The sequence below is a fragment of the Populus alba genome, chromosome 4, assembly GCF_005239225.2.
Source record: "Populus alba chromosome 4, ASM523922v2, whole genome shotgun sequence".
In the NCBI taxonomy this organism is placed as follows: Eukaryota; Viridiplantae; Streptophyta; class Magnoliopsida; order Malpighiales; family Salicaceae; genus Populus; species Populus alba.
This window is the reverse complement of record NC_133287.1, coordinates 19,348,166-19,374,823: the sequence shown is the minus strand read 5'-3', so window position 1 is coordinate 19,374,823 and position 26,658 is coordinate 19,348,166. Positions and strand designations below refer to the sequence as shown.

General features: G+C 35.1%; 1 protein-coding gene across 1 annotated transcript; it reads left to right on the top strand.

Annotated features, from left to right (window-relative positions):
- LOC118060100 (DNA polymerase epsilon catalytic subunit A) lies at window positions 1-24,669 on the top strand. Its single transcript, XM_035073239.2, has 49 exons — window positions 1-301; window positions 394-459; window positions 561-620; window positions 745-840; window positions 2,441-2,601; window positions 2,798-2,886; window positions 3,000-3,217; window positions 4,568-4,654; window positions 4,728-4,862; window positions 5,632-5,754; window positions 6,946-7,029; window positions 7,247-7,411; window positions 7,495-7,671; window positions 8,008-8,121; window positions 8,564-8,668; window positions 10,027-10,145; window positions 10,278-10,419; window positions 10,492-10,586; window positions 10,770-10,875; window positions 10,975-11,054; window positions 11,159-11,335; window positions 11,513-11,600; window positions 11,752-11,832; window positions 11,921-12,064; window positions 13,141-13,236; window positions 13,466-13,666; window positions 14,696-14,750; window positions 14,834-14,976; window positions 15,055-15,506; window positions 15,991-16,138; window positions 16,239-16,436; window positions 16,530-16,604; window positions 17,479-17,669; window positions 18,176-18,359; window positions 18,463-18,527; window positions 18,999-19,131; window positions 19,233-19,334; window positions 19,420-19,503; window positions 19,707-19,781; window positions 19,977-20,036; window positions 20,141-20,400; window positions 20,479-20,527; window positions 20,760-20,920; window positions 21,003-21,069; window positions 21,723-21,860; window positions 22,046-22,216; window positions 22,306-22,518; window positions 22,853-22,959; window positions 24,188-24,669. Exons 1-49 carry the CDS (start codon window positions 140-142, stop codon window positions 24,549-24,551), a joined length of 6,666 nt encoding a protein of 2,221 aa, XP_034929130.1. The 5' UTR covers window positions 1-139; the 3' UTR covers window positions 24,552-24,669.
- The last annotated feature ends 1,989 nt before the right edge of the window (window positions 24,670-26,658 follow it).

The following is a 26,658-nucleotide window of genomic DNA, read 5'->3' as shown; positions in this document are numbered from 1 at the left end:
ATGCTGGATCCCTGTCTACTTCACCCTCCCGGCATCACATCCCCAATCCCTTCACAGTCCACAAGGGTTTTCCAAACCAATTCCTTTTCCTCACTAAAAATCGCAATCTCTCCACTAAAAATCCCATCAAGATCCTAAAATGAACGGCGAGAGCCGGAGATGGGACCGCAAGGACCTACGGCGGAGCTCGAAGAAGCAAAAGCTGATGCGCACCGCCGAAGAAGAGTTGGAGTCCAAGCTTGGCTTTGATCTCTTCACTGAAGGTGATAAACGTCTCGGTTGGCTCCTCACTTTCTCTTCCGTAAGTCAATCGAACTTTCCCTATTTTTTGTCACCTCAATATAATAATACATTTTTTATTTTTATTTTTTAAAAATCTTTAATGATTTGCAGTCTTCTTTGGATGATGAGGAGACTGGTAGAGTCTATAGTTGCGTCGATCTCTACTTCGTTTCTCAGGTGAAGAACCTTTACATAAGTCTCTAACTGTTTTTTACAATTCTTGAATTATTTTATTTTATTTTTTATTTACTTGAACTACTATCTCTCTTGAATTATAGGATGGTTCGGCTTTCAAGTCGAAGTACAAGTTCCGTCCATACTTCTACGCGGCTACGAAGGTATATTGTTTTTTTTTCCTGCCTTTGATTATATTTTTTTATTTTTTTGTTGGAGTTTTGATTTCAGTTAGAAATGCTTGTCTGATGCTGTTGGTGATGTGGTGATAAATTGCGAATGTTGTAGGAGAAAATGGAAATGGACGTGGAGGGCTATTTGCGACGGCGATATGAAAGTCAAATTGCTGATATTGAGATTGTAGAGAAGGAGGATTTAGATCTTGTGAGTGACTCTCTCACTCTCTCTTTTAATTCTTAATGCATTGCTAGCCTTTTGCCTTTAGACTGTGATTTATATTTGTTTAGGTTGCATCTCTTTTGTGATCACACTTTCTTTTCTTTGCCTCCTCTGCCTGCTGTCACGACTTGGGATTTTGTTTAGCAATTTTAAAGCTTCAACGGTGCTCTGAAATGATTGGTTTATCTCATAATTATAATTTCCACACAGAGGTTCTTATTTTTTGGGATTTTGAAATTAGCAATAGAGGTGTTTATAACTGACGTGAAATGTTTTGAGGCAGACCTGGTGCATGAAAATTGGAATGTTTTAGGAGGACCATGTTAGACGCATGTATTAGAACCTAGATAAGTAACTATATACAAGCAGAATTAAAACCTAGATCACTAACAAATACAAGCAGAGTGGTAGAGTAAGTTTTAAAGTTTCTTAGGAATCACTAGCTAGGATCTCAAAATCACATGTGGGATTGGATGCATCAATATCCACTGAGTGTTGAACTTAACTCTCACAAAGGAGGAGAGGGTGAAAACTTTCTGCTCAATTTTAAAATGAGACATGCAACCCTGAGCTTATCATTAAGGATGATACTTCTGAGTGAAGTGCCTCACAGCTAAATCTTGGAAGCACCTTTCCAAAGCCAACAAGAAGATAACTCGCAATCTACTTAGATCGTTGAGGGAAAAATGTTCTAGGAGAGGCTATCTTAAAACTGGTCACTATACAACTAAATTCCTTAGGATTGAAGTGTTCTTGGGAGTAACTTTGCTACTAGCATCAAGACTTATCAGTAAGCAGTTATATTCCTAGATAATTCAACCGTTACTGATGGCAGGTTTACCATTCTCATTTCCCCTTAAAGTGAACAAAGAAAATTTTCGTTCCATAGAGGGATAAACAATGGTATTATTAACCCTTCACAAATTTGTGATCACAGGGACAATTATTTGTCAGAACAATCAAGACTCTGATGTATGAGTCATTGGACTTTTGACTCTATATTTTATGACTTGACTATGCCCTGCAATATCATTTCAGAGTAGTTCTCAGGATTGAATAAATTGGAATTAATCAGTTACCATTGATTTGCAGTTAGAATTTTGGGGATGATCGTGGCAGAAAGAATGGAATGGCAATATGATACAAAAGCTATTGAAAAGATCATAGATAGCAGAATTAGTTGCATCCACTATTATACTCCTTGAAAACTTTTTTGTTCCCTTTGCCGTTAATAATCACAAGGTTCTTATTTTTTGATAACTTTACGTGTAGATTTTTTGTTCAAAGAAGAATTATGTTTCACAAAAGATGCAAAAACAACACAACATATATTTATGCACACAGCTGCTTGTTGTGTATATCTGAGATTCTTCCATAGTATCATTCCAAATAATATTCTAATCTATATGTTTTCTTTATCTCTGTACAACTCATATTTGTCCCTGGTAAGATGAATTGGATTTGTTTCAACCTGCTGATTAACAGTATCTATCATTTTCTGTTATCAGCGTGGTTGCATGCCAAGTTATTCTGCATTCACTGCCAAGCTAATGATGCCTGATTTCTTTTGTATGTTCATTGACAGAAAAACCATTTGTCTGGTTTACACAAATCATATTTAAAAATATCTTTTGCTACCGTACAACAATTAATGGATGTCAAGAAAGATCTGTTGCATGTTGTTGAAAGAAATCAGGCAAAGTCTGATGCAGCAGAAGCATATGAGTCCATATTAACAGGAAAAAGGTAAAAGCTTGTTGGTCCTACTTTACATTTCATATGCATGAAGCAACAAATTGTCATGCTTGAAAAGTTAATAGATCCCTTCTTCAGTAAACAACTGCCTGTCTTTCACCAGGCGATTTTAATGCAAGCATAGGCTTGACCTTTTGCATCTTATTCTTCGGTGGGTGTTGGTTCTAATTTGTTGTTTGACTAGCAGGGAACAAAGACCTCAGGATTTTCTTGATTGCATCATTGACCTTCGGGAGTATGATGTCCCATACCATGTTCGCTTTGCCATTGATAATGGTATTTCTTATGCAATCCTGCTGGTCTTTAAACTAATTTATGATATAATTTTTGTGCAGTCATATGAAGTTGCATATTCTATTAATGAAACCCCAGAATTTCATGGTTTTCAGATATACGTTGTGGCCAGTGGTATGATGTTAGTGTCTCTAGTACTGGTGTCATGCTTGAGAAGAGGACAGATCTTCTGCAACGGGCTGAGGTTCATGTTTGCGCATTTGATATTGAAACAACCAAGCTTCCTTTGAAATTTCCAGATGCTGACTATGATTTGATAATGATGATATCATACATGGTTGATGGACAAGGTTATCTGATTACCAACAGAGAGGTATCTAAGATGCGTTTTATCTTCTCTATTGTATTCATCTTTTGAGAAAAATGGCATTTTGTGATTTTTCTTTGTGGCACATGTTCTCATTCTCAGAGCCTTTCACTATTTAACAACTATATAACAGTTGTCTCAATACATCTTTGCTGAGTGCAATTGGCACTACTCATTCACTATATTTACAAGCAGATTCATCCACTGGGCTTGTATGCATGTTTTTGTATTTTTAATTTTTTTTGTGAGAAGACATGCCTGAGAATGTATGATTATTGTAAAATGAAAGTGAGATATGATATGGTTCTGATGAGTTTGGACAAGTTTGGACTTGTATGAGTGTTGCCCGAGGGTTTCTTTTCACTTTATCATCTAATCGCAAAATCTGAAGTTTCATTCATGTAAAGGGACATACCATCACCTGTGTCAGTGCATTAAAGGCTGTAACTTCTATGTAAAAAATTCTTTGGTAAATTTGCAGGATATTGCAATTGATATATATGTATATATATGCATGCTTTTTATGTGGCTGGTTTAACATCTAGACAAATCAACTTAAACTTAGTCCTAAACTAGTTGTGGTCACTTGCCTGAAGCTGTTTCTCTATTCATCCTTGCTTAGGGTCATATTCTCTGTGGTGTGTTTAGAAATTATGTTCCTCTTATACACTCAAACCACTTCACTTGGTCTCCCTCATCCTTTTTGTCCCTTGAACTTGCAGCTCAGCCAGTTTTCCTTATTTGACAATTTAATGGTCTGTGTTGCATATAATTGACTGAACCATCTTAAATGACCTTAGTTAGATTTTCTTGTGTTGCTGTCACCTACTTTTGCTGAATGTTTTGGAGTCTTATTCTACAGCCTTTTATTTTACCATCCCATGCTATAATGATAGAATCAATACAAGTCGAACAAAGTGAAGAGTGAAAAATTGAAACACTTAATACATAAAACGATAAGTCTACTATGCTTTATGGCACAATGGTAATGCTAAACTACCATCATTTCATTAGATTGAACTGCACTGAAAATGCTTTCTTGGAACTCCTCTAATTCTATGGTTGACATTTTTCCGAAACTATTCTCATGGATTATAAAACCTAAAAAACTGAAGTGAATGGCTCTTGATTATTTCTTATCCATTTAGTTGCACCACATCGCTATCCTAAAATCTTTCCAGAGTTGATAAATAGAGCATTTTAATGTAAATATTTTCTTTCTCAATTAACACAATTGCAAAAGAATTGACTCATGATCTCTCTTAGATTGTCCATTTGTTTCTCCATCTCTTCTCTTTCATTCTCAGTCTGTATATTTGAACTCGTGACATCTATGTGTTTTACACTAATCTTCAGTGCGTGGGGGAAGATATAGAGGATTTAGAATATACACCAAAACCCGAATATGAAGGATGTTTCAAAGTGACAAATGTGAAAAATGAGGTAATGAAAGTTCTCTGTTTAGTTGCACTGTAGCACATCCTTTTCTTTGTGTATGACTTGTCGTTGCTTGTAGGTTGAGCTTCTTAAACAGTGGTTTGCCCACATGCGAGATGTGAAGCCTGGTATTTATGTTACATACAATGGTGATTATTTTGACTGGCCCTTCCTAGAAAGCAGAGCAGCTTATCACGGTTTCAAGATGAGTGATGTAAGCAGCCTTTTCTTGTTGCATCCACTTGGAACTTTGAGTTCAGCATTTTAGCTTGTTTGTATTGATAAAAAGTCACAACTTAAACAACATCAGATAAACCCAAGCACTGTGCTTTTTGTTATTTGCATAAACTCCCTACAGATTAAAAATTAACTTTGTTATTTTTTGAGTATTTTTTTGGCTCCACGTTGTTCTTATCTGTTATCAGTGTATCTCTTGGTACATAACTGTGATAAGTAACACTAAGGCTTAGTCTTCAGGCATTCATCTTCTAGTGCTTTCACTAGCTATGAAATTGAGAGGGAAAAATCTAAAGCTACTCTTGCTCAGTTTCTTTCCTACGAACCTAATTCTTTTGATGGGACATGATCTCTTTTTTTCTGGTTGTTAGACAACAAATGGCAAATTCAAACTATAGGAATTGGCATTGTCTTTCCTGTTTTGCTAGAAAAAATTCAGTGATGTTTTTCTAGGAAAATAATGTTTCTTGTACATTTACTTCTGGAGGATTGTTTGATTCTAACTTCTATGGGAAGCTTAACTTTATCCTTTCCTTTTTGAAAGCATTGTTAGCTAATTTTTTTTTCTCTGAATTTGTTAATTGTTGCTTGCTTTGAGGTTAGCAATTTTCATTTTTCTATCTCAAGGATGACACTTTGTATTTCTTAAGTTCAATTATAAATTAATCTATTCATGTTTATTTTTATGTTGAGCGTTTAACTTATTGCTAATTTTTTTTTCCTGTTTTTCTTAACTGAGCTTTCAGGAGGTTGGATTCTCATGTGACAAGAATCAAGGGGAGTGCCGTGCTAGATTTGCTTGCCATTTGGATTGTTTTGCTTGGGTCAAACGTGATAGTTATTTGCCTCAGGGAAGCCAAGGCCTTAAGGTGCGAACATTTATTTTTGACATTTTCACTTGTGATGAATTTATTTTTTGTTTGTTAGAAAACTGTTTTTCAAGCATTTTGCATTAAGTTTTCATGGTTTCTTTGCTATTGTACTTTAATTAAAGCCATTTTTTTTTGTATATCATTTTTGTGCTGACTATTTGAAGTAATCAAATGGATATTGGGTCTTCAGTATAGCAATGGTACTCTTGGGGTTTTTTAACAATAGCACTATTGGTTTTTTTTTAAACAAAGATGTCACTGTAGACTCTGGGTTTATTCTTGTGCACACACTATCTGGCAGAAGATTATATGCACTTTCAATCTTTAGCATAACTTTTGAGTAATACTTCGAGCAATGCTATTAGAAATGTTTTCTGTGTTAAGTTGGAACCATCAATGAATTTGCTCCCCTATTCATCATATAAGTTTTCATGATTGGATTTATCCTTGTAGTCTCTCTTGCATTGAAAAATTCTGTTCAGAGGATATGTAGCTAATGCATGATAGATGCGTTTGTCTTATGGTTACTTTTTGATTACTGTTTTTTTTTTGGTTATGTCAAATAAATATTCTTCAACCTGGGAAATTGCATGTGAAGTTACAATTCTAAAGTAAAACCTAGTGAATTAAATGCATCAAGTTCTTTTGCATTTCTTTGCTCGAGAGTAACTCAATACCCCAACAAACACTCACTTGCGATCCTTTTGGTTTGAACAAGTGGAGTACATGGATTTCCGAAGACTCTAAAGGACTAGTCCATATCCTGAGAAAAAAGTATGGTCTATAAAGGAAGCCTGTTTTTTAGTTTGTCACTTGTTAGGCATAGTTGATCCTGAACTTGGATAGGAAAGAAGGGTTTCGCATATCATGATTAGTATGGAACAAGTCATGTCTTATATGACATGGACCCAACTGATACAGCAGTTGTTTGGGTAAACTGATCTATAATTGTGATTATTTCTGATTATGTCTAAAATGCTTATTAGTTCTTTTGGTTGAAAGCCTCTTAGGACTGGAAGACTAAATTGCCTGAATAACACCCTTAGTCTTCGGGTGGGGAATATTGCACTTCACATTTATATTACTCCTGTAATATTTGTAGTTTACTTTTGCAATTAAGCTTGCTGTATCTCTCCGTTTATTATTTATCGAGAAGTTACTAACTTCCTTTTCTTTAATCTGTTTCAGGCAGTTACAAAGGCAAAGTTGGGTTATGATCCGCTTGAGGTGAATCCAGAGGACATGGTTCGCTTTGCTAAAGAAAAGCCTCAGGTATTAGTTTGTGGAAACCAAAGAAACTTGCCCTGAAACATTATTGATTAGTGCATTTTTTTTTTGGCAATGAGCACTGTCCGTTTTCACCCCCTCTGCATTCTTTCCATGAATCACAGCTCGGTTGTCTTTTCTTTTTAAGTTAAGATTGTTTAATCTTCATTCTCTACATTGAATAAATCCTAATACTGTCTTGTTTTTGCATAATTTATTATAGATGATGGCCTCCTATTCGGTTTCTGATGCTGTTGCAACTTATTATTTGTACATGACCTATGTGCACCCCTTCATTTTCTCTCTCGCAACCATAATTCCTATGTCACCAGATGAGGTCTTACGCAAAGGTAGTGGGACGCTTTGTGAAATGCTTCTAATGGTGCAGGTGGGTTCTTGTGAACTCTATGGTGCTTGTTCATTGTGCTAAGTTTCCTTCTGTCTCTCACTTCTTTATTGCATTTTCTGCAGGCGTATATGGCAAATGTTATCTGCCCTAACAAGCACCAATCTGACCAAGAGAAGTTCTATAAGAGTCACCTTCTTGAGAGCGAGACATATATAGGGGGTCATGTGGAGTGCCTTGAAAGTGGTGTTTTCAGATCTGATCTTCCAACCAGTTTTAAGCTTGATCCTTCTGCCTATGAAGTGAGTGTTTCTTTCAAGCAATTGATAAGACTAACACACCGGATACAACTTTATTTTTTATGCTCTCAAGTGTCATTTTCACCTGTGCGTTTATTCTGCAGAGGGGCCATTCCTTATAGTTGGAACATTTCAAATTGTGCCAATAAAATGATTTATGTGCCCGAATACATTAATGTGTATTGTTTTGTTATGAAAATTATTTTCTTGAATAGGATTCATTTTCAGCTCATGTTAGCCAAGGCATTCTCTGTCTGGGCCTGACTCAATATTTCTTTTTTAGTAAACAATTTCATAATTAACATCATAGTTCCTACTTGGCTGATGCTTGATTTCCAGCTACTTATCAAAAACCTTGATCGAGATCTGCAATATGCTATAAGAGTAGAGGGTAAGATGGACCTGGATTCAATCTCCAATTATGATGAAGTGAAGAATGCTATCGTGGAAAAGGTGCTGATACTCTCTCAAATCAAATGTTTTCATTCTTATGCCATGACTGTTCTCAACATTGCTTGATTTGATTTGATTTGATTGGCCTCTCTTGTTTATGGATTTCTGTATTCTTTATTATTTATTGTTTTGCTTTGCTCTTTGGAGGATATTCCTGGTTTCTCTTCCTTCTAATAAGATCTTCACCTATTATCATATGGACAAAAAATCTTACTCACAATCCTTTATCTTGTGCAATCAGTTATGCAGACATTTGTCTTATGTTGTCAACTATTTGTTTTACTTAATTATTCCTTTTTTTCTCTGAATTGTGGTGTTGCCATCTTCATGTTTTATGAAATATTGGGAAAGATAATGTTATAGCCTAGATGCACAATTACATGCAATAAGAATGGATATCGAGAGGATAATATGCATTCCTGAAATGTTTCTTCTTGTTCAGCTTGTGTGTTTGAGAGATGAACCTGTTCGTGAAGAATGTCCACTTATTTATCATCTTGATGTGGCTGCAATGTATCCAAACATTATCTTAACAAACAGGCTTCAGGTAAGATGGCTAATAAGTACGAATAGTAGTTTTTTTTAACAGTTCATGTTTTTTTAATTTTGTTTATCTTTGCATTTTGGTTAGTATATCAGCATGGGGAAATAGTGTTTGGTGTGAAAAATTGGTGGTTGGCTGTATGGGATGAAAATGGTGTATCTATAACTGAATGTCAAGATGCAATATCATGTATACTTGAATGCAACATGCAGCAGTCCATTACATTAATATAGGGTTTGCACTATGAGCAAAGTTGGAGCTGTGCTGTTTAAAGTCCATGTAATTGGAATCCAATAAGTGTTATAAACAATCAGACAGTTTTGACTTGCCATAATCATGTATTGGAAATATGTGGAAATCATAAGAAGTATTTATAGGTCTTACCATCTAATGCTTAATTTGCTTTAATTGACGATAAGATGCAGTTTGATAATCTCATCATGTTTCCTTTAGTAACTTAGAATCTGAATCAAGGCAGCCAGAAGACTGCCTTTTGTCCTACCATCATTTATCCGAAGTAAACATAAATTAGCTATGGGGTTTAATGTTATAGGTCTCGAAGTCTGTTCCCCACATCTTAGGAAAGTGCCTTGAATATTTAGGGTAGAAGGATTCTTCTATGTTTATGGGAGTTGTTCATGTTTGTTTCATCTTATGATCATGATGCAGCACTGATCTTGACCATCACTAGAATTCTCCAAGTTTAGTGAAGAAGCTTGTACCTTGATTTGTTTTTAGATATGTTTTTGAAAAAACTCTTTTCTATATATTATGCTTTAAAATTGCCCTTTCTACTAGTATTCAATAGTTTTGGGAAAAAAGAAAAAAGAATATGTCAAGCTTGGGTTGAATGAAGGTATTAAGAGTGAAAGGCTCCTTTTGTCTTCAAATCTGGGACAGTAAAGAGTAATAACTTTGTTTGGGAGTGTTGGCATTTTACTCCATTGCACTACCAGAGTCTTTGTTATTTATGGCTAGTTGGTTATTCATTACGTGACTGGAATTTTCTGGTTTGCTTATGTGAGTGTCTACTTCATTTCTTCTGCCCTCTGCTACTCATTCCATGTTGTGGAATTCATTGTCCTGCCTTCTTCCTATATGATATTAATCAATCATCATGCTGTACAATGTCAGGATACTAGATTGATGAATTCTAATGGCAATCATTTGGCCTTCTGAGAACCATCTTTCTAGTTTGTACATCATAGGTATTCCATCAAATCAGACATACACAGAGAAGCACACTAAAAAAATACACATAATGAAGAGGCTTTGATTTTTTTTCTTTTCTGTTTTTCCCTCTCCCTTCACGTACAAATCTTTGCAATCAACATGTAGTGAGGTTTCTTGCTCAATTGCAGCCCCCGTCTATAGTTACAGACGAGATCTGTACTGCTTGTGACTTCAACCGCCCAGACAAAACTTGTCTACGGAAGCTTGAATGGGTTTGGCGTGGAGAGATATTTATGGCAAAGAAAAGGTTCACTCTTTTCCTCTATCTCCCTGTGTTTTGTTTTGTTTTTGTTTTTTTTTTTTTTCCTGTTTGGCGTGAGATCAGGCATAATGCTGATAATTGCTAACAACATGTGGACATCACTTCTCACAATTTCAGTGACTATTATCATTTGAAGAAGCAAATTGAATCCGAGTTTGTTGATGGCACTGATAGTCAGTTTTCAAAATCTTTTCTTGATCTGTCCAAGATGGATCAACAATCAAAGCTGAAAGAGCGTCTTAAGAAATACTGTCAAAAGGTCTGTTTGTCTGCTTAAATTTTTTTGCCTAACATAAACAATATCTATCTTACTAGTTTGTGCTTGCCATAGGCATATAAACGGGTACTCGACAAACCTGTTACTGAAGTTCGAGAAGCCGGGATCTGCATGCGGGAAAACTCATTTTATGTAGACACTGTTCGTAGGTATGCAATTTGGATTTGTTGTGTCATTTGTTTTCTGTGCTTAGTTTTTACTTCAGCAGTCATTTCTTTCTGTGCACTGTTGCATTTTATTTCTGAAAGCATGACAGGCATTTAATTGTAGTTGAAACTTCATATTTTTGTTTTTAAATAACCTCTTAATACTTTCTATTTCCTTATTTCAAGCTTTCGAGATAGAAGGTATGAATATAAAGGGCTTAATAAGGTTTGGAAGGGGAAGTTGTCAGAAGCCAAGGCTAGTGGAAATTCTATTAAGATCCAAGAAGCACATGTATGGCTATTCTCCAATTTTTTCAATATTGATAGTCACTTTGTCTTTTGATGGAGCTAGTTTTCCATACTATTCACCTTTGCTTATTGATACTTGCAGGACATGGTAGTGCTTTATGATTCGTTGCAACTTGCTCACAAATGTATTCTGAATTCATTCTATGGATATGTCATGCGCAAGTGAGTCGGTGACTTCTGATTCTTTCAGATATCATAACATGTATTTGGTTGTTTACATGTGTCTTTGAAATGTTTGCATCATACTTTAATTGTTTGTGTTTTAGGGGTGCAAGATGGTATTCAATGGAAATGGCTGGTGTAGTTACATATACAGGAGCAAAAATCATTCAGAATGCTCGTTTGCTTGTTGATAAAATTGGAAAGCCACTTGAATTGGACACAGATGGTATTTGGTGTGTCCTCCCTGGATGTTTTCCAGAGAACTTTACTTTCAAAACAAAGTAAGCTGCTGCTCCTTTATGATTTGCATGTCTGTACATAATTATGACTGGTGATAACGTCATCATTGCTTTATGCATCTTGTTTTCTTCATTTGTATAAAACTAGTCCTTAAAGTACTGGAAATGTTTTTTTATCTCTTCTCTGATAACTTTCATTTCGGAAATATGTAATTTTAGGGACTCGAAGAAAAAGCTGACAATCTCGTATCCATGTGTTATGCTCAATGTCGATGTGGCTAGAAACAACACAAATGAACAATACCAGGTTGACCTATATTTTTTAGATTATGTTCCTACATGTCTTACTTCCACAAGTTTCTTGTTGTGGTGGTTCTGGAATTCTCTATGTCATCATGAGTTTCTTTTTCACTGGAACTACAGCAATCATATGATGATCTTACTCGTTTTTTAAACAGACACTTGTAGACCCTGTAAATAAAACATATGCAACTCATAGTGAATGCTCAATTGAATTTGAAGTGGATGGCCCATACAAGGTAATTTGGAATTGTCATGTTGTCATTGAATTACAAATGCGTATTTTTTCGTGGTATTCTGTTATCATTTTGTTTTTGTATGATATAGGCAATGATTCTTCCTGCTTCCAAGGAAGAAGGAATTTTAATTAAGAAGCGATATGCTGTTTTCAATGATGATGGAACCCTTGCAGAGCTGAAAGGTTTTGAGATCAAGCGTAGAGGTGAGCTGAAGCTCATCAAAGTTTTCCAGGTATCTCTTGTTCCCCATCTTGTTGTGTTCTGCAGTTACAAACTCTACATCTCAAAAGATTTTTTAAAAATGGTCTAAAACTAGAATGTTCAACCTGTAAAATTGATTGTTGAAAGATTGGTGGTTACAGGGGGCCCAACCAGTTGGACTGTTATGGTGTTATGCCATAATTATTTCCATCTAGATTAACTAATTAATTTTATACTGTAAAATTCTAAAAAGTAATTCTCCTGGAGCTTTTGTATTCCCACAGAAGTCTATTCTCCAGTTAGGCCATGTGAAAATAATATTATAAGAAGATGCAAGTTGAATTGCAGTGCACATGTGGCGGTGGTAGCTCTCTGTCTCAGTCAAGGAGCGAAACATACTGGCATGTGCTTTTGGTGAATTTGTAGATCTAAAATAAGTAAAACTATTTCAAAATGCTGGAAAAAAATATGATTATAAATTATATGGTCATGTCATTCAATTAATACTTTAATCTTGGCAGCATAAAAAAATGCCATGTACTTCTTCCTTTCTTTCCTTTATCATCAAAATCCATTTGCTTCTTATGGAGCTTTCAAAAGTGTGGCAGCAGATAAATATTTGTAAATGTGAAGCACATTCGCTTAAGACTTTTATATTGGCAACATAAAAAAATCTCATGAATCCATGAACTTCCAATGACTAATCTGATAATTATAGAAACTATATTTAACAGAGAGTAAAGAGGGGCTCATTGAATACACTGCTTTCCTGACAGATGACATTTAAATTTAGATTTTATCTTTTTATATGCGTGGGCTTATGTTCTTGTGACTTCTCCCCCCTGTGCATTTATGCATGTCTTTATCACTATATACTATGAGCAAATGAATACATTTATTTTAGGTGATTGCAACTTTAAATGCTAGAAGTCTTTACCTGAATGTTTGTGTATTCTATAGAGGGAGTTGTTCTGAAATATAACTCAGTCTTGATGCTTCCTTCTACTTTATGCTTTTCATAATTAATGTGTGTTTAGATGCCACATCTTTTTTTATTGAAGTAAGAATATTTTCTGATTGTGCATGAGATGCTTTTCTTGCTTGCAGGCTGAGCTTTTCGACAAGTTCCTCCATGGGTCAACCTTAGAGGAATGCTACTCAGCTGTAGCTGCTGTGGCAAACCGCTGGCTGGATCTTCTTGATGTATGTAAAAAATCATTTTGTTTTAGTAATGATCTCCCCTAAGAAACAATGCTGCAAAGTTCCTCTGCGAGCTTCCTTTTCCCTTTCCCTTTCCTTTTCCTTTTCCTCCTGCATGCCCCTTTCTCTCCTTTTAAACTGAGGATGTTTTGTTTCTGAATGCATGATTATTTCAAGGGCTACTAGTGGGAATTCCTTTAATTGTATTATTCTCGTTTCACTCTTGTTTCAGAATCAAGGAAAGGATATTGCTGACAGTGAGTTGCTTGATTACATATCTGAATCAAGTACAATGAGCAAGTCCTTGTCCGAATATGGTGAACAAAAGTCATGTGCCGTAACTACTGCTAGGCGTCTTGCTGATTTTCTTGGTGATACAATGGTTAAAGATAAAGGATTGCGTTGCCAGTATATAGTTGCATGTGAACCAAGGGTATGTTTTTTGTTTTAGCTTAATGATGCACTGAATACTGATTATTTTAGGTGAGCATGGGGCTCTAAGAATTTTATAGTGTTAATTGTCATTTTAGCTCCATCTTACTTCCACAATTGCTGTGGAATTAAGCAACTGGAGATAGGTTTCAGTATGATCAAAGAATCACAATTTATATCTTAGACTATTGAGTTTAGCCATACTATCGAGTGTTGAATTGTTCATCCTCACCATATGCCAGGCAACAAGTGGGCTGATTCTATGGTTTAACAACAAAAATGAAATTAAATTGATGGCAGACTATGATGCTTTGTTAGTATCTATGCCTGCGAATGAACCAAACTCTTCATGACCTGCCTGGGTCTGATCCCAGAACTTGTTTGGTTCAGGTAATTTATTTAATAAATGAATGCAAGCTACTCATTTTTAGGCTTGTTTATTAGCTGGATCATGCGCAAACAGATTTAACCTTGTTTTTCCATGTGAAACTACCTTGAGAAGGGAACTAATTAGAAAACTTTGGGCAATAGTCTACACTTTGAGTTACAACATTGAGTAACCAATTATATCTGGAATATGGTACTGATGTTTAACTTTGTTTCAGTTTGCATGCTAAAAACGAGCACATCTGAGTTTGGTTTGGTTATTCACGCATACAGCTCAAGCTTGAACCCAAATTGAGTTTACACCCTCATGTTTTGATCCAAGTGAAGCTTGAAATTTCCTAAATCTCTGTCATGATGGCAATCAACCCAATGATTTAATGTACTGGGAGGACAGGCCCATACATTCATGATAAGGCAATATACCCCATACCTACCACTTGACTAATATGGATTATTCAACAATATCTTTTGGCTGCCATATCCATGTATAAATCTTGTTAGATGGTTAAGCGGTCGAGATTAATCGATCAATTTACCAGTGCTACATCCATGCCTCTTCAAGTATTTAAAATATAATTTCATTTTGTTTGGATGGATGATTGTTTTCAAGATTGCTTTAATTAATCAATTATGGTGTGTGCAGGGAACTCCTGTTAGTGAGCGTGCTGTTCCTGTTGCAATATTTGAAACTGATCCCGGTAAAGCTCAACCTTTTTTCCACTGATCACTTTCTGTTTCATTTATGTGCTTTACAGAGTAGGAATACATTTTCATTTTGCAGAAATAGTGAAGTTCTATTTACGAAAATGGTTCAAGACTTCTTCAGATGTTGGTATCCGCTCCATCATTGACTGGTCTTATTACAAGCAACGACTTGGTTCAGCAATTCAAAAAATTGTTACAATTCCTGCTGCAATGCAAAAGGTTAGATGGCTTGTCTGTTTGGCAGCTGAACACATGTATCCTCTTGTAGCCTTCTTGAAATGAATTGTGTCTTTTTAGGTTGCCAACCCTGTTCCTAGGGTAGTTCATCCTGATTGGCTGCACAGAAAAGTTCGTGAGAAGGAGGACAAATTTCGTCAGCGGAAATTGGTTGATATCTTCAACTTACGCAGCAGGGATGATCTCTCCAGAAAGATGGATGATGGCACCATCACAAATCATGATGAGGCGAATGTTAAAGATTTGGAAGACTTCCAAATCAAAAGCAGTTCTATAAATAGGCCTAGACCAATTGTTCGTTGTTATGATGTCAATGAAAAACGTTCAGCAAAGAAAACTTGCCAATTGAATTTTGCAGAACAGCAAACTGATAGTGTGCATGAATTGTCTTCACAGCCAGAACACAATACTTCCTATGCTGAAAATATTGACAGAAATGTAGATTATCAAGGATGGCTTGAATTAAAGAAGAGAAAATGGAAAGATATTTTAGACAGGAGGAAGAAACAAAGGTACATTATAATTTAGCTAAGAATGCATAAAGTCCTGTGGGCTTCGATTCAACTTAAAAAATAAAGAGATGTTACTAGTCTTATATATTTCACTCTCTTTGAGGCAAGCTTAGTTTTAATACTCTCCACACATTTAGCTACTTGTCCAGGAGCGAATAAGTTTCCCTATGATGACCTCAAATATTGTTCAAGTGCCATGGGCACTGTGAAAAAGAAAACAGCACACTCTGATTCAAGCTTAGTTTTTCATGTCAGAGGATTGACCTTCTTGACAATTTATGATATGACAGTTCACTGCATTTTTGAGCTCATTGAGGTCTTCCAGACAATGATTTTGCAGTGGATGCTCCTCCCTATGTTTTTTTTTTGTGCTTGTTCATCTACATGTCTTATGTCTTTCTGTCTGAGGTTGCAGGATGCTCTACTGTGAGTTGTGGTATTTTTGTGAAGGGTGTTAATGATGTGCTTTGGTGAACTTTGGTAGGTTGAGCAATACAAGGACTTCACACCATATTACTGATGCATCTGAACTGCTGGGTGGTCTAACCAATCATAAAGGAGCTCAGCGAAGAACTGGAGTTGGTTCATATTTTACTACACATGAAGTAGCCCTAACACGATGCCACTGGCAGGTTTGTAATTTCTGTCATTTAAAAAAATTGGTAGCAATGAACTTGGAACATTTGGCCATTGTTATTGCTTTGTGACTGCTGTATCTCTTCTTGGGTTCAGATAATACAGCTACTTCCAAGTTCACGTTGTGGCCAATTTTTTGCATGGGTTGTTGTGGATGGAATCATGCTTAAGATTCCTATAACTATTCCACGAGCATTTTACCTCAACTCTAAAGCACCCGTGATGGAAAATTTTCCTGGTAGGCGTGTCACTAAGACGCTTCCTCATGGAAGGCCAAGCTATAACCTAGTTGAGGTATGTCTATAGTACATCACTTGTAGGTGGTTATTTCTGGTCTTGCCATTTGCCTCTCATTCTAATTCTTTTTGAGCTATGATGCCTCGATAGGTCATTGTAGATGAAGACAAGTTTAGGAAGGAAAGCAAGAAACTAGCAGCTCTTCTTGCAGACCCAGAAGTGGAGGTAAGCATATTAGAATGCATATATGCTGCTGAACTTCACATGGTTCTCACTGTGTGGGTATTCATGTGCAGATGCCATTGAGGTGGATCTGTGTTTGATGTATTTCCCTAATAAGATTTATGTTAATGCAGTCTTGAAACATGCTTCAGGAACTGCAGACAACCCTTCTATTTTTACACAAATTCCTTTGACTTGGCCCTTCAATTTCTGATATATTTCTCTTTGTGCACGCTTGCTTATTGTTACCGGGGCCCTCACACTTTTGAGTGACTAATTGTTATGAAGAGCGAGATTATTACTGAATCATGTGGATACCAAACCTGATCTGGTTGAGCTCTCCACCTTTGTCTTGTAGGAGATCTTTTCAGTGTTGCCCATCTCATATTTTATTGTCACTAACTTCACTTTTGAATCTTTAAGAAGGTATTCCAACACTGAAAAGTATTTACAAGTTTTTATTAGTGACCTTCAGCTGTGATGATCTGTGATCTAATCCTCCTTTGAAATATATATCGTTACTGCGTTTGAGTAATTAATGTCATGGCATGGATGTGATAAGTTATATATTGTGATACTTCTGTTTACATGTTTTGCTGAATTATAGTTCTGCTCAAGATGATATTTCATAGTGCTGCTTTAGTGGCTATTTTCTCCTTTTTGTTCCAAAATATAAATGGATATTCAAACGTTTCTGCAAAACATGTGGATTCATGAACTAGGTAAAGTGCACTTGTTAGCAAGTTTCTAATGAGAGGGTTATTATAGTTTTTGAAATTGCAAGATTTTATTTGGTAATTGATTAAACTGCAGCAGTTGCAGTCTTCTTGTCTTGTGATATAATTTTGATTTTTCTTAATTTAAAATTTTTGATCAGGGGATATATGAATCAAAGGTGCCATTGGAGTTTAATGCAGTAATCCAAATTGGTTGTGTCTGTAAAGTGGATAAAACTGCTAAAAAACGAAATGCCCAGGATGGCTGGAGTCTGAGTGAGCTGCATATGAAGACTACAACAGAATGCTCCTATTTGGAGCAATCGATATCTTTCTTTTACATATATCATAGGTAACTCACTGTACCGTATAGAGATATTGCTTTATTATATATGATTAGGCTAAGTAGTACTTTAATATTTCAATAGTTAAAAACTGATCAGGAGGCCTTTCCTTAATTCAAGCTTTAAAATTCTTCTATTTTGAGCATATTTCACTGTTATTTGTCTTTGATTTAAATCATTAGCATAGAAGATGGATAGTTTAGGATTTTAAATGCTCCATAACTAATCAATCCAGCATACAACATCTGGAACTGGATAGGTAACCTGAGGGGAGAGAGAGTGGGGTGTTAAGAACTATTGAACTGTTTCTATCTTATGTGTAATGAGCAGGTTGGTTTAGTTACTTAAACTGCATATTTTTCTGTTAAATGCTATTTTTCTTAAACAATAAATCCAATTTCTTCAAGAATATTTAAGTTTGTTGTCAGGTTCTTTTCCTATCCTGCTCATTTTCATTATTATCTTGAAGCCTAGTATTCATGCTGATTGCTCATTTTTTTACTACCCACTACAGCATCTCTGAAGGACGTGCTATATATGTCATTTATTTGCCTGCATTGGGGACGGTATCTGTTGTGGTTGTTAATCCTTACCAAAATAAGGATATAACACCATCTTTTCTTGAAAGACAATTTCGAGAAGCTTGCCAAGCATTGTCAATTGAAGCAATACCTCCTAGGAATAGTATTGTTTTCAAGGTGAATTGGTAGCCTTCCTTTTCTTTACGTGGCTTGCTATCTTGGCTTTCTTCTACTGCAGTAGCTCTTATGTTTGGTGGTTAATCTTGGGTGCTAATTTCAGGTGGACTATGTTGGACATGTCAGGGATGCTGAAAAGATTTTACAAGGAACAATTAGCGAACTCAGGTTTTACTCATAGCAGCTAACATGTAGCTTCAAAATCTTGATAAAACACATAAGATTCTAAGGACAGCTGTTGCATTAATCTCTCCATATGATTTAGTTGCATCATCATGGATGCTGCATCTCCTCACCAACTGCATAGAAAAGTGAATGGATTATGTCTACTATTTCCACAATGTTATAAACTCATAAAGACATGTAGGTAATAAAATGGTGTCTTCATTACACATGTGTGCTCATGTGATATTGTCATGTATAAGTGGCCTATTAAGTGATAATATCATGCGTGGTGCATTTAAAACTCCTGAAGGGCTTTAAATTCCTGAATTTGTTCTGAGTACATATCAGTGACTTCCTATCTGCTATATTGTAGGATTTTGCTGAACTTCCATCATCTAGATATAGTCAGATGAGATTTCATTTGTTTTTTGCTAGCCAAATAAAATATGCTTGCTTATTTTCTTTGATTATCAGAGACAAGCATCATGGACCTACACTTGCTGTCATTGAATGCCCAAATGCACACTTGATGAAGTCAGGTGTACCAGCTCTTGATGATTTCCCTTGTGTGAGCATACCTTCGAATGCTCGTGATAGTCAGTATCAGGTAATATAATGCTAAATCAATAGCTTCTTCACATGCACAAGTTCCTTTGCATCGGATTACGTTCTTTTCACTGCTTAATTCTTGTGCTATGCATTGAATAGGTACTTGGGTGGCAACAAGCATCTGCAAAAATTGGCATGCAATGTTCTGCTGCATCATCTCAGTGGTTGAATGAAAGAATTTCTCTCTCAAGATATGCCCATGTAATTTTTTTCTTCTGGAGCAAATTGTTAGTCCATCTGTCCCTTTTGCTTATATAAATATAAACTTTTTAAATCTGCTGTGCAGGTACCCTTGGGAAATTTTGAACTTGACTGGCTTATATTCACGGCAGATGTCTTCTTTTCGAGAGCATTACATGATCAACAACAGGTACTCTAATGGGACAATAGCTTCCATTTTTGTGTAAATTGATTAAGATTTTCTTGCACTTGTGCATTTATTCTGAGAGGCTGAAGTTGATGGCAGGCAGCAAACCAGCCACAGTTATTTCTGTTACTCAAAGAGTTACTTTTATATATGCAAATTGTTTTACAATTTTTTCCGTTCCAGCTTAAGTGTATCAATTCTTGCAGGTGCTTTGGATATCTGATGATGGTGTTCCAGATTTAGGAGGTAATCATGAAGAATCTACATGTTTTGCTGATGAGGTTAGTTTCAAATAATCGCAAACAAAATTAGGAAAACCCCTAAGTTGTAGAAATCTGGAGATAATTTTGTTTTCTTTGTGTAAGGAAAGTTAGTTGAACTTATTTTCAGTACACTTTGGATTTTTCTTGTTTCTGTAGCAATATCTGTTTACTTTGTTGTTGTTTTTTGTGAACTCACTATTTGTTCTGAAATAGGTCCAACAACCTGTTCTAACATACCCTGGAGCATATAGGAAAGTTTCTGTCGAATTAAAGGTTCAGATTTTTTTTGTCATTCTCTCCTTTTATTTAGGGTGTGATCTAGGGAGATGCTAATCGGCCTTGATTGCAAGTAACCAAGAGTAAATTTTTCTGTGCAGATACATCACCTGGCTGTAGATGCTCTTCTGAAAAGTAACCAAATAAATGAAATGGAAGGAGGTGCTTTGTTAGGATTCGACCAGGACATAAATTCCAGTACAACTCTTTATGATCAGAGTGGCTTTGACGAGGTTACCTCATCTGCATCTGGATTGCGTGTCCTGAAACAGCTGATCCAGAGGTGCCTTGCAGATGCAGTTACATCAGGAAATGTTTTTGCTGATGCAATTTTACAACATCTGTATCGTTGGCTTTGCAGGTCGTAGTGCTATAATCTTTAACATACACCTGTTATTTTTGGATTTGTTTATTCATTTCTTTTGCTTTAATGTCACAGCCCTCAATCAAAGCTTCATGATCCAGCTCTTCACCGCATACTCCACAAGGTAAATGCTGGCTTCACACGGATATTTTTGTGCCACGAGGAAAATGTCCCACCATTAGATTAGGGTCACAAGGAATCTCTGATATCAGTCTTCCACCATCTCACTCATTTTTCTATTTTCTAGCTCATCTCATTTAATTGATGGTGTGTAGTAATTCTTTCTCAATATGTGAATGTATATTGACATTTTTCCATACCATTAAGTTGATGATACTTCCATTTTACATTCTTAGGTCATGCAAAAGGTTTTTGCTTTGCTGTTGGCTGAATTACGCAAATTAGGTGCCACAATCATATTTGCCAATTTTTCGAAGGTTATCATAGACACAGGAAAATTCGAATTAACTGCTGCCAAGGCTTACTGTGACAGCGTGCTCAAAACTTTGCAAAATAGGTTTGTTATGCCCAACAATTATAAGATATATCCTCCGTTTTCTCTTCCTTCTTGTAATTCTTCTGTCTTTGCTGAATTGTAGAGAACTTTTTGAGTGGATTGAGCTTGAACCATTGCAGTTTTGGCATTCCTTGCTCTTTATGGATCAGGTTTGTAAAGACACTGATTGTGATCAATCATGATAAATAAATTTGTGACAGATCCTCCATATATTCAGTTTTTTGATGTGCTATTGACACTTTCAGAAATGAACTTTTTCACCAAAAATGTGTTGGACAACTTTTAAACTGTATTTGGTGTATTATCTTTTTCTAATTTCAACATTATATGAGAAATTCCCAAGCTATGATTTTCCCTTGTTTTTGTCAATTGTCAAGGGGCTTTGAATTTAGAATTCTTCTATCATTTACATAGATTTCTCTGACATTGTCATTCCAGCATCGCACTCTTCAACTGACAATTCCATTTTTTTATCAAAAGCCTCCAAAATTATGCCATTGGAATTGAAATCTGATTTTTCCATTTGGAATTTGGATTTCTTCTATCATTTACATAGCTTTGACATTGTCCTTCCATTATTGTACTCTTCAATTGATGTTTTCCATTTTTTTTTCAAAAGCCTCCAAAATGATGCCATTGGAATTGACAACTAAATTAATAAAAGGGTTTGAATTCTTGTTTGGAAATTACTGCATTTGCTTTGAAAGATCTTTCCTTTTCTTAATCTACTGAAATCATAAAAAAAATGTTGGTTTTTTCGTGTTCCAATCAATTCATGGTCACTTTACTTTCTGGGTAACAGTATAACTACGGTGGCATTCCAGCCAGACCTGATGAAAGTTCTCACAATGATTTGCATCATCACTCCCCAAGAAAAGAACCAAAAGTGGATATTGTGTCAAACTGGAATATTGCTGAATACCTGCCCAAGAAAATCCAGGTATCTTCTCTGCAACAATTGTGGCATGTACACGGGACTACTTTACTGGCCAACTAATATAATGATTTTGTTGGGTCAATATTAAACCACCCATTTTAGAATATGGAACTTCTCTTTATGCTATGATTTGTTCTTTATTTTTTTGCTGGGTTGTCTTTTTCAATAATCTTTTGAGCCTTTTGCAGGATCATTTCGTTTTAATTGTCTCAGAATTCATGTTTATTCCCTGGGACTATGCACAAAAGCAAGCTGCAACAAGAGAAGCTTTGCGTGATGGCAACTCATGTACTCCATCAATCACCATTGTAGCTGCTGAGAATTTTGAATCACACATGGTGGAATATATTAAGGGGCAGGTATTAATGAGGATATTTGTCAGTGAAAGATGAATGTCTTGATTCCTTCATAAATTTTGAATTGATTCTTTTGATTTTCATATATGCAGATCGGCACACACTTCACAGACAAACTTCTAGGAATTGCTCGAGATACTGTTCTTCACATGAAGGGGATAAACAAATCTGAGAATGGCCAACAGATTTCACTTGGTATCCAGCAACCTGCGGGCATGAACCGCAAAGGGGATCCTGCACTGGAATTCATTAAGCATGTTTGTGCTGTCCTGGCTCTTGACCAGCACGTGCAGCATGAAGTTCTGGTAATTTCTGCTCAACTGACCAGCACCAGAACATCACATAAATAGGAGCTAGCACAAAATTCTAATTTCTTTTTTGCTTCAACATACAACAAGTCTTTTTACTCCACAAGTAGTGTTTTGTTTGTCTGTGATCTAAAAGATAAAAAAATATAGAATTCGTTTTCTAATTTAAAAGTGAATTAAATTTTTTATCATTCTTTTGCATGATGGACAAACAAAACCTTAGAGTAGGAACTATAATTGGAAGCTAAACTCTTGAAGACTATTTATATTTGTGTTCCAGTTGTCTTTCAGAAATGACGTGATATCTCATTTGCTTGCCATCATTTTACAGGTGATGAGAAGGAATCTGTTAAAATATGTACGTGTTCGGGAATTTGCTCCAGAAGCTGAGTTTCATGATCCCTGTCCTTCCTTTATCTTACCAAATGTAATTTGCAGGTAAGAATAACCGAATAGGTTCTTACATTATCCAGAAGAAGATTTATCTTTAAAAAATCGTAATAAGAATTAGACTGATCATATCATTTTTTACATCATTTTTAATCTTTAAGCTTGGATGATGCTTTTGAGTATTTTGGTTGGATGCAAGATGATGTCTAATTAGAGACAGACCTGAACCTTCTTGTGAAACCCATCCGTAAGAGTTCTAGTAGAGCTAAATTTTTCTGCTGGTTAAGGTTTCTGGAAATCTCTTTGTATAATATTTATTGTTGACTAGATTTGCTGGATTTGGATTTATATAACTGCCAATTATCTTATGAACATCTGCCTCTGAAAAGTTCTTTATGACACAATTTAATCTTCTGAGCTGAATGAATATGAACTCGTACTCTTTTGAATTGGTTTCAAGTGTTAACTAGCTACCTCAAAAGGGATTTTATTTGATAACTGATAAGAACAAATTTTCAAAAAGAGGAATGGAACTAGGTTGCTTGGAGTGTAGCTTTTGGACTAGTGAGTTGTGAACTTAGTTTCCATCTGCCTTCAGTGGCATAGGTCTGGCACAGGTAGCTAACACACTACCCGTGATTTCAGTTGAACAAATTGTATCTTGCTATGTTATGGGACTTTGATTTTATTTACTATTAGCTTTACTTTTACTACCAAGGATGCGATCACATATTCAAGTAATTATGAAATTCTGGAACCACAGGAACTTACAAGCATGATAATTCATTCTGGTGCTAAGAATAATTACCACCATAATTCATGCTATGCACTCAACCAGTTGTATTTTAATGTAAGTTACACTTAAGGGGAACGATTGTAGTGGAAATATTGAACATTTTTTTCAACTGATATCCTTTGCCCTGGAGTAGAATCAGTTCAATAGTTCAGTTCTGTGATGTTGGGGGTGCATTTACAAGACTCCAGATTCTAGAAAACAAGTTTACAATGACTATGCCAGGTCTCTCGTTGCAGTACTGGATCCTTCTCATACTTGGTTAAACCAGGGTTTGTAATAAATTAACTGTTGTTGTTGACATGCGTTAACTAGTTTTCTGTAGGAATTTTGTGATAGTGGATTGCATTATTTTTAAGACTTTGTTTCCAATCATTTGATTTATATTTTGATACAGCTGAAGCTGATAATTAGTTATATTTTTCTTCCATTTAGTTTTTGATCAGCTCAACATCTTGCTAACTCACAATTATGCTTGAACAGTTACTGCAATGACTGTAGAGACCTGGACTTGTGTCGTGACTCAGCTGTAATGGCAGAGGAGTGGCGCTGTGCCGTGCCACAGTGTGGCCAGCCTTATGACCGAGAAGTAATGGAGAATGCTCTTCTTCAAATTGTACGACAGAGGGAGCGTCTTTATCATTTGCAGGATCTGGTATGTCTTCGGTGCAATCAGGTCAAAGCTGCTCATTTATCAGAACAGTGTTCATGTGCTGGATCGTATAGGTGCAGGGAAGATGTGTCTGAATTCCGCAGAAAAATGCAAATTTTCTTGAATGTAGCCATTCGTCAGAAGTTTCAACTCCTCCAGGAGTGTACCTCTTGGATTCTAGAAGTCATCATATAAGGAGCAAGATATACATTAATCTTATTTTCTATAAATCTGTAATAGTGTTTCCAAATCCCCTTTATTCTCAATAATTTAAAAAAAAAAAGAAGAAATAAGAAATCCCCTGTTTATATCACGCAAACATCTTTCTTCCTTTAAATTAGGATATAAGCTAACATGGCTCTTGTTTGTCTCTGCCACCACCATCTAGTTATGCTATAGCTGGAGGTTGCATGTTAAAGTAATTATTATGAATGAGTGCCTTTTGGAGATTTTCTTTTATGACAAATCTGAGAATTTTTTTTCATAATATTTTTTTTTTTTAAATTAATAAAAAAATAAAAGAGAAAAATTTATTATATCTCCTCACAAAACATTATTTATCATAATAGTATTTTTTTTTCTTTCTTTATTTTTTTTTAATCTTATATATTTTTTTATCAACCTCAACTTCATTTAGATTTATTAAGGACTGAATTTCATAATTTTTTTTAATTTATTTTTTATAAAGTTATTATAATTTCATGATTCAGACTACAAGTTTAATGAACTAACTCGGTTGATTCAAGTTTATTTTTTTTTCAAATTTTATTCTTCTATATTTGATTGATTGAAAATTAAAACTTTGTGATTTATTTTGGTTTGTTTTTTATGAGGTTATTCTTATCTCATGACTAAGGTAACGAGTTTTGCAGGTTAATCCTAATTAACTCAATTTATTTTTTTTGTATCCTTTTTATTTATTTTTTTCAATTTAGTCTTTCAACACTGGTTTGATAAAGAATTAAACTTTATAATTTATTTTAATTTTCTTTCTATTAAGTTATAATAATTTCATGACCTGAATCACAAGTTTAACATATTAACTCGAGTTGATTCATGCTATTTTTTTAATTGATTTTTTTTTAATTATATTCTTTAACATTGAATTTATTGAAAATTGAGTTTTATTATTTATTTTGATTTTTTTTTATAGAATTATCATGGTCTCATGACTCAATATATAGATTTTCAGGTTAACTCGGGTCGATCTAAATCAATCCGATATGCTATTGTCTCAATGTTTATAAAAATAACTTCATCTTAAATATATATTTTAAGTTAAATATGTTTTTACTAGTCATCCAAGTTGTTTTTGAATCCATCAAGCCAACTAAGTTATATTAAATTAATCTCCATACGGTTAAATTTTATTTTTTTATTAGAAAAAACATTATGTAATATTTAGATATTTTTTTACATTAATTTTAATTTAGTCCAAGTCGCACCATAGCATGATCCTGATTAGTTTGAACTATATATGGTATCAATTAAACTCACTTGACTCTTTAGCACTCTAACTAAAGTTTATATGCGAGGAAAAAGTTGAAATATATATCCATTATGCTGTATTTAAAATGATAATTTAAATTGATTTTTTTTTTCGTGCTTGCTAATGATATATTTGCAGCTATGATTCCACGAATTGAGATATGAGAACGAAGCTACCAGTGAAGTGAAACTTCAAATTACTGTGATATGGAACCATATTTGATGGAAGCCAAATTTTTTAAAAAACATCGAGCAACTTTTTTGGTCATTTTCCTGTTTGAAAATGTATATGTGAACTGTTAGCAGGCTGATTTGTTACCAGATCATGAATGCAGTTCTTACATGTGAACAAGATTCATTGAAGAGTTTCAATTCTTGACAAAGATTAATATATATATTTAATAAAAACAATTAGTAAGACTTTCTTCAATACAAATTTTCCTTGTTGAAATTAAATGATGCCACAACCGTGTCTTAAGTCAAGTGTCAATTTAACGACGAAAGTGATTCAAGATCTGACATGAAGCTTCCCCACCTCTTCTCCTTGTTGTTATCTGCTCGAAGTCAAGCGTTCTAGGATTACAGGTAAGTTTCCTACTTTCCTTGTAGTTGCTAGGAAGCACCTAAGAATAACTACGGAAATTCCTTGTAGTTGCTAGGAAGCACCTAAAAATGGAAATTCTTTGGTCATTCCTTTTCTGGGAAATGCATTTTAGAAAATCTGAAGGTATATTTAAGCTTCTTGCATTCACTACGAAAGCATATCGAAGCTACTTGCATTCACTAAATACTTCTTAGAGAACCATAAGGATAT

What these genes read in the sequence shown, in the direction of transcription:
- LOC118060100 (XM_035073239.2), top strand. Translation starts at nt 140, where the DNA reads ATGAACGGCGAGAGCCGGAGATGGGACCGCAAGGACCTACGGCGGAGC. An exon ending in GCTGGCTGGATCTTCTTGAT is followed by an intron (nt 13,237 to 13,465) that starts GTATGTAAAAAA and finishes CTCTTGTTTCAG; the next exon opens with AATCAAGGAAAGGATATTGC. An exon ending in TGGAATATATTAAGGGGCAG is followed by an intron (nt 22,217 to 22,305) that starts GTATTAATGAGG and finishes TCATATATGCAG; the next exon opens with ATCGGCACACACTTCACAGA.